Genomic DNA, 8926 nt, shown 5'->3' with positions numbered 1-8926 from the left:
TTGTGTGTGTATGTGTCTGTCCTTGTTTGTTTGTTTGTCTGTCTGTTAGTTTGTGTGTTTGTATGTCTCGTTGTCAGTTGACTTGTTGACTCACAGACTGTGTCTGTGCATACATAATTATTTTCACGTCATTGACACTGAACATTATTGGGGAATTCGTACTCACTGATACACACACACACACACATACCGACACACAGACACTCACACACACATACAGACACACAGACACTCACACACACACACACACACACACACACACACACACACACACACACACACACACACACACACACACACACACACACAGATACAAAGTGCAATACTTTATTCTTTCGACATTTATGCAAAGAAACTAAAAATTAACAACATACTATTTACTTCGTTTACTCATTGATAATTTACATTCCCATAATCAGCGTATCAGTTACAGTATGTGCATGAATATATGAGCAATCAAGCTCTGAATCTATGGGGAAAACCTGGACGTATACTTCCAAAGAAAATGTAGAAGTATTTAAAATTCAGACGTATTAGCCAGGTAACTCCCACAAATCAGCAAAAGCGCTTATTTTATTTAAAGTTTTATACTCTAAGAACAAAAATTCGTTTGTGCTGTGTTTAACAAACTTAGTGGTTTAATCAGAGACAGGTGTGCGAGGAATACTAGGTAAAATATGCTTTCTCTTGGTGAAGACTTTGTGATATCTAGACTGAAAGATGTTGTTTTATTAGTTAGTATGCCTATCGAGATACATTATACAACAGTACTGTGTACACAGGTGACATGTCCGAGTAATATTTTGGAAACAAAATTACAAACGACAATACATTATAGAACAGCCGTTTTGAATTAAAAAAAAAAGTCTGCGTTGAATGAACACATTGTGTGAATTATATGACTGTGTTATTGCTAGCGTTTGTGTTAGTAATGACACACTGTTGAAGTCCAACGTTAGTAACAAGTAAATATCCGATGGAGGGGGGGGGGGGTTTGTCAGCTAACAAATGATGAGTGTTTCACCGAGTCGGTCGGACATTGCATTTCTCATCTCCATTGTGTCCAAAATGAGAAAATCTACACGTGGAAATGTGAAGATCAGAGAGGATGTATTGTTCTTCTGTTCAATCCCAAGGTTTTTCTTAACTAGAGGAAAAAGCACTGCGAATACGTGAAGCAAAAGAACACCAGGTGTTCGGAACCAATTCCAAGCAATGTGGAGTGAGAGGTTCATAAGGAATAAGCTTCGCATCTTTATTACACCCCCGGTATAGGGGTGTGTATAGGTTTCGCTCGATGTGTTTGTTTGGGTATTTGTTTGGGTATTTGTTTGGGTGTTTGTTTGGGTGTTTGTGTTCGCAAGTAGATCTCAAGAATGAACGGACCGATCGTCACCAAACTTGGTGAACAGGTTCTATACATTCCTGAGACGGTCTTTACAAAAATTGGGACCAGTCAAACACACGGTTAGGGAGTTATTGGTGGATTAAAATTATACAAGGACTTATAGAGGCACACCCCCGTTGGTCAAAGGGAAATAACCATTCTCACTGCCACCAACTGAGAAGGTTATTTCCCTTTGACGGGGGTGTTTTTCCTATCGGAGGAATTTCTTGTTTAGACAGAAAATGTCAAGATTTGACTCATTCTCTTTCACCTCCCCCTCCACGCGTAACTTTAAGCGATTGTGTACATCACCACAGATCTTCCCATGCTTTAACAAAGAATACAAGCATCCCTCCACAAAGACATATATATACACACAAAACTCTTTCCTTTACTTTTCTTTATTTGGTGTTTAACGTCGTTTTCAACCGTTCAAGGTTATATCGCGACGGGGAAAGGGGGGGGGGGGGAATGGGATAGAGCCACTTGTCAATTGTTTCTTGTTCACAAAAGCACTAATCAAAAAATTGCTCCAGGGGCTTGCAACGTAGTACAATATATGACCTTACTGGGAGAATGCAAGTTTCCAGTACAAAGGACTTAACATTTCTTACATACTGCTTGACTAAAATCTTTACAGACATTGACTATATTCTATACAAGAAACACTTAACAAGGGTAAAAGGAGAAACAGAATCCGTTAGTCGCCTCTTACGACATGCTGGGGAGCATCGGGTAAATTCTTCCCCCTAACCCGCGGGGGGTCACAAAACTCTACAGCCTCGCTGCTTCAAAGTGAGCAAGGTTTGCTGAATTATTTTTGCAGATTGACAATTCAGCAATAAAAGCCTTTGCTCAGAACGCATGCACTCTGTTGATTTTTGGTATGTTTCCAATTGGAAAGATGCTCGTATTCCATGCACAAACCTGGATATTATTATAACAGATAGTATATTAAAGCCTTGCATTATCTATGTATCACACTGATATTATTATAACAGATATTATATTAAAGCCTTGCCGTATCTATGTATCACACTGATCAACAACTGAATTATCACATATAGGCAATAATAGTATTTCCAACAGAAAAAAAATCGAACCAGATTTATACGACAACAAAAATTAAAATTCTCATGCAAACTGACTCAATCATGAATTAAAAGCTCTTAAACATTTAAAGCTATACTAGTACACTTTCTCGGTTAACGTGCAAAGCATTTTGGGTCCATAACTTTAATGCTCATTTGACTATATATTTTAATCACTGAGATTGTAATGAAAATATATTCACACTACAAACAACAAAATGAGATCACAAACTGGATGACTGGAAACACTTTGCAGGGATATGATATACAGAGAGTTTAGGCAACGATGGAATAACATTTACAAACACGCTTTATCTTTTGACCAGTAAATACTCTTATCTTTTAACCACAAACTCGGCGAACGATTCATCGAAAGATACGATAATATCTCTGATCCTACTTTTCTTTGCTCCTCTGAAAACATTTTAAAGAACGAGAAAGCATGAGTAGGATGTTGATAGTGTGTGTGTGTGAGTGTGTGTGTGTGTGTGTGTGTGTGTGTGTGCGCGGGGGGGGGGTCCCACATTTAAACAAAATAAACGTAACTTTCAGTGGGTGAGCAGCTGACCTCCTCACCCCTGTGTTCAAATCAAAAACTCCCTGGACAAAAACAAACAAACAAGAATGTCATAGATAGTTTTGGGGTGTTTTTCTTTCTCATTGTTTTTGTTGTTTGGTGTAACCAAGTGCCGAAACACTACGATCATCTCGGGAGGCGAAGTGCAATCAAACAGGATTGAAAACTGTTATGCAAACCCGAAGGTTTCCATGAACATACAGACAATCGGAAACCACCAGACCCCATCACAAACAGAATTCCACAACCCACCGGTGTTGACTTAAAGGCCAACAACTCGGGTGCAGAGTCTGCTGTGAAAGGAGCGGTTGCCTCCCCTGTCACATCTGTATAGAATCAATATCGTCTGGACCGCAGCCTGTAATCTCTGTATATCAAATCTCCGAAAACATTTATGAAAACGATGAGTATATGACGCAGTTTGCACAATTGCGCAACACGTACAAGCAGTAGGTCAACAACAAAATAAAATCACATTAATACACGACAATAGAGTTTTTTGTAAAAGAAAGCTCCCAGCGTTCAACACTGTACTTACCCGGTCTTCCTGGGCGTGTTTGTTCTTGTTGTTTTTTGGTTAGATTTTGAATGCGAACTTTATGTCTGATTTTAAACAAAACATATACATCCAAAATACAAACAAGGTGATTATGAGCTTCAAAGTGAAACCGGAATGTAATGCCATTTCTCTCAGTGGACAATATAAAGTTATGTACTACAATAGTTACAAGTATGACGTCATCACACGCTCACCTCGTGATTTAGTGTAAGCGTGACGTCATGCCCTATTTAATGAGTTATGATCCTCCTGACGTTGTCCACAAAAATGGACACACGCCCTTACTTCTTCGAAATGTCCTTTAAAATGAACACTTAAGCTTACACGAGACATTATGACTTCAAGTATGTAAGAAAAAATAATGATAAAAACGCGTTAAATGCAGCAAAAACGCGATACAAATTTGGTGACTCAACATTGTTTGCAAATAAGGAAAAACTACATCGGTCTTCGTCTATAGGAAAATACCGGGTTATGGGTCAAAACAATGATATAATATCAACTGCAGCAACAACAACAACATAAACAACAACAACAACAGAAAATGATATTAGTCGTCACAGCAGCAGCAACAAATCACATTACCACAGTTCCAGCATATAAACTAAGCACACACTAACTAGGCATTGATAACTAACGCCGAAATAATACTCTTAGAGCACTAAGAATAGTCCGACAGTCCGACCTTTTGAATCAAGGCTGACACAACGAAAACGTCGACCAAAATAATGAAAGTATTTTCTTGAATAGGTGTTAGCATAGTTAACATTGACCAGCATTTTCTTGGCTTGGCTTCGCGAGCAAAGATTTCAATCCAAGATGATGCGGGTCGATTATATAGCTGCAATTTAATCGTGTTTAGCAATCGTTTTCTAGGCGTCCTTCACAGTAAAGCAAGCAAACATGTACTTTCAGTACTCTTGAGAAATCCTGACAGATGATTGCAAAAATCAAAATCATATCACTTCAATTGCAAGGCGATTTAAACTTTCCAAACAACATCTTCTTTTTAAAAAAACAAAAACAATACAGACTACAAATAGTGAAAATCAAATAAACACAACAACGTATCCTAGTTAAGCTCATCTCTTTTTTCTTCTTTTTAAATTTGTTTTAACAGAACTCAAACAACATCGTCTTTCATTATATTGTGAGTGCATTTGTTATATGGAAATAATGAAAACGCATGGGAAGCACGCAGTGACATTACCTAACCGCAGAGATGTAGACCAATGTCCAAGTATTACAAACACCAACTTCGTGCATCACGTGCAGGCATTTCACTCAGTTTTCAACCAGCAAAAACAGCGTCCAACCCAGTTGATCGCATATAAAATCAAAATCCAAACGCTCGCATCCACAAGATCCCATACATGCAGGCGCATTTTCAATCCATGATCAATCAGGGATAGCGAAGCCTGTCGAAGAAGTAAAGTAGAACCAACCGGCGAACTGAGTCCAGACAAAAATTGAGCGGATAATCAACTTGAAAAATCCACACGAGCACAGGCATTTCAATGTTGATTACTGGGCAAACTGAGTCCAGAAACAAATTTGACGGATAATCGAATAAAAAAAATCCACACCCGCATTGGCATTTCAATATTGGTTACCGGGCGAACTAAGTCCAAAAAAACCAATTTGAGCGGATAATCAACTTGAAAAATCCACACAAGCACAAGCATTTTAATGTTGGTTACCGGGCGAAATGAGTCCAGAAATGCTTTTAGCGGATAATCAACTTGAAAAATCCACACACGCACTGGTATTTCAATGCTGATGTTTCCGGAACTTCCATGCGTTCTTCCAGATGTTGGACAGACAGACGGTAGAATGGAAGCGGTAGTAGATGCCCAATGGGACAGAGATGTGGCTGAAGATTGACCACGCCTCCGGACCGTAAAACAGCACCTGTAAAAAAAATAAAAGAACAATAACGGTTAAATGTTTGAAACGTTTAATTCAAGACAAAACAACACGTGCACAAGAACCTCGACCTAAAGCTTGTCCTTAACTGGGCCAAGTCGACTACGCGAAGTATAAAATTGAAATACATTATGCTCTGAACCAGATTGAGGAAGACTACTCCCCTCTGTTATTATTTTTTTTGTTTCAAGCAGTCAACACTGTTAGTCGCGTTTTTACCATATCATTAAACCAAAAATCCCCATTAAGTTGTCTCGTGCATTGCAAATGTATACTGTATAAACTTTGAAAGTCAAAAATGGGGTTCTGGAAACTATGCATGTCACACTGATCTCGCACCACAAAGAGACATTTTTTTCAGGAACGTCTCATGGGTCGCCGCGGTAATTTTCAACATTGCTTGGGCCATTAGGAGTGAATGTTTACAATCGTTGTCCTCGGAAACACGTCCAATACAAAGCCGGATTTGCTTTTACTTTGACAATCCACGTTTCACCTCAAGCTCAAACCCATTCACCACCCATTCACCACCTCGATTTATCAACAGTGTTTTGTGTTACCCAACTGTTATAAATAAAAACTCGTGAAAATGATGACAATTTGTTTGTTACCCAGTTTTTGATAAATGTGAAAATGAAGACAAAAAGAGATCGCGCACGTACCTGCAAAGGGTTGTGCTCAGGCTTCTGCGTCTCGAAAGTGTTGATCATCCACATGGCGAAGTTACACAGCAGCAGAAAGGTGACGTACTCACGCCCAGGCTTCTTCCTCTCCTGGAGAGCATTAGACGCGGACATCCTGTCCCCAGCCAGCATGAAGATGGTCTGCAAGGCGGACTGCAGCATCATGGTAAAGTTGGACATGATGGTCAAAGCCGCGCCCTCTGCCGGAGCCATGAGGATGGCGGCGATAAGGCTGAAGATGTTGAAGGCGAGGAGTCCCGTGTAGGCGATGATGATGAGGGTCTCCTCGAGATCGGACTTGTGGTCGACGTGAAAGACCAGCTGACGCATCTTCAGCGACGCCATGACGAGAGCGAAGACCGTGACGAAGTAGATGACGGTCTCGGAGAGGTGGGTGAGGAGGAGGGCCTGGGACTTGAGATGTGGTTGGCCCACCATGACGTAGAAAGCGATGATGGAGATGATGGCGCCCACGGTGAGGAAGATGCCGAGGAAGAGGCCACGTGAGGAGCTCGTGCAGTCCACGCTCATGCGCTGCACACGCTCGTCGCCCTCGTCGTCGTCCTCCATCTCGCTGTCCGTGCGGCGTCTCGGTCTGGTGCCCACGTTGTTCCACATCACGTACAAGATGCCTGCACACGGAGAGGATACGAGGGTTAGTTGGTAAGTATGGTAGGCTAAAGAAATAATGGTTTTGACTTTAATATGTTTTTATTTTTTAACTCAGTACATGTGCCCTAATTCCATGTACTCGATAGTGAAGGCGTACAGACAGGGGCCGACTGGGGGATGAATTTGATTTATGTTCTCAAGCTCGGTACATGTGTACCCACTCTGTAGTGCATACGTACCGGCGCAAATGAGGCTGTACTTTTTGGTACATGGGGCCAGCGGGCCAGAGGCTACCCACTCTGTAGTGCATACGTACCGGCGCAAATGAGGCTGTACTTTTTGGTACATGGGGCCAGCGGGCCAGAGGCCTCCACAGCCTTGCCCAGTAAGTTTTAACGCTCTTGTCTTGTCTAACTTGCACCGGAAAGAGTAGTACACATGCATCTATACTGAAGTGCATACGTACCGACGGATAGAGGTAGGGACCAGCGGGGTCCACAGCTTTACTCATCATGTTGTCCGAGGACAAAATCAAGTGAACAAGACAAGTGTTTTTCTAAACTCAGTGCACGTTCACTTGATGTTAAAGGTGCATACGTACCAACGCACATGAGACTGCACTCTATGGTGCATGGGTAGAGAAAGGGACCGGTTGTGTCCACAGCTTTGCCCATCATGTTGTTGAAGTAAGTTTTCACGCAATTGTTAATTCTTACTTGCATCGGGAATAGTAGTACATATGTACCTGTAGAGATATGTACCGGCGGCGTCAGCAGCCATGCCAATCATGTTTTCCTAGTAAGTTTTCACGCTTTTGTCTGGTGTAACTAGCATCGAGAATAGAAGTGCACATGTGCCTATATTGAAGTGCATACGTACCGGCACACATGAGGCTGTACTCTATGGTACAGGGGTAGAGATAGGGACCGGCGGAGTCCACAGCTTTGCCCATCATGTTGTCCCAGGAACAACGCATCTCCAGAAGACCGCCTAGACTCGCCCCACCGCTACCGTTTACTGCTGACGCCGCCACTGCAAAAATAGAAATAATAAAAATTTAAAATTAGATAAAAATTATTTAGTCAGTTTTTAACCAATAGGTACGACACAAAAAAGCATGTAGTATTCTCTACTTTGGGCCCCATCACACAGCACTACGTCCTTACCACGACCATGCCGATCACGCCGATCTGAAAAAGTTATCGAATCGGGGCATATCGCCGTCAAAATCCAGAGCGTGGCCAATCGTGGGCCAAACGTGGGAGGATCTCCATGAGCGTGGTTTGGTCGGGGTGGGATCTGCTAGATCGGGAAGCTGCACGTTCTCCCTGCGCTTATTTTGAATTGCACAAAACAAGCTTAGCCGGGTAGCGGCGCAGTACAGTCTTGATGTAGTATTTTTTTTATTTGCCATGTGCTGGGTTTTGACGGCGATTATACCCCACCTTCGAAGATGAACGGACCTGATGGTGGTTTTATCACGACCACGGAGATCTCACCACGATGCTACCACGCTGCTTGTACGATAATGGCGTTCCCGCTACGTTCTTAATAAGGCTTTGCCACGCTTTCTGTAGGCCACGACCCGGCTTTTGTGCAAACGTGGGGAGAGCGTGGGGAGAGCGTGGGGAGAGCTCGCAGCTTCCCCACCCCACCCCCATCAAACCACGCTTATGGAGATCCTCCCACGTTTGGCCTACGCTTTGCCACGCTCTCGGACAATTTTACAACGTAGTAGAAGCGGCGTGTGTGTGTGATTGGGGTGTAATCGAGAAAAATAAAGTCGTCGCCGATCCCTTGTGTGGCCGTTTAGGACATGTGTTTGTTTTCGAGAGGTGGCAGGATTGATTGTATTTTCAAGTGCATAACCTTCACAGAATGCACAACGTGTGCTAGCCGCTGTTTCAGAGGAAAACATCACGAAGAAATACGTACCTGCAAACAGTTTCCTTCCAAGAGAAACAGTCACATTCTCCGTATCCGTGTGCAGGTTGTCATACGAGGCTTCCGTGTGATCAGACGCGTGGTCGGTGCCAAGGTGACGAAGGTCGTCGCCAAGGTGGTGAAGGTCGTCGTCATGGTGTTCGTCGT

General features: G+C 42.4%; 1 protein-coding gene across 2 annotated transcripts in view; it reads right to left on the bottom strand.

The window, feature by feature from the left end:
* Positions 1–313: 313 nt before the first annotated feature.
* The window catches only part of LOC138979612 (proton channel OtopLc-like), a 39783-nt gene continuing 31170 nt past the window's right edge, over positions 314–8926 (bottom strand). For both annotated transcript variants that reach the window (XM_070352327.1, XM_070352328.1), the window contains 4 exons: positions 8771–8926; positions 7715–7867; positions 6203–6855; positions 314–5525 (listed from right to left, as the gene is read on the bottom strand). The exon at positions 8771–8926 is cut by the window's right edge and continues 133 nt beyond it. In XM_070352327.1, the coding sequence (XP_070208428.1) occupies positions 5385–5525; positions 6203–6855; positions 7715–7867; positions 8771–8926 (1103 nt within the window). In that variant the 3' untranslated portion in view covers positions 314–5384. The remainder of the gene's footprint in view (positions 5526–6202; positions 6856–7714; positions 7868–8770) is intronic.

The sequence above is a fragment of the Littorina saxatilis genome, linkage group LG11, assembly GCF_037325665.1.
Source record: "Littorina saxatilis isolate snail1 linkage group LG11, US_GU_Lsax_2.0, whole genome shotgun sequence".
Classification (NCBI taxonomy): Eukaryota; Metazoa; Mollusca; class Gastropoda; order Littorinimorpha; family Littorinidae; genus Littorina; species Littorina saxatilis.
The sequence above is the reverse complement of the archived record's forward strand: the minus strand, read 5'-3'. Positions and strand labels throughout refer to the sequence as shown.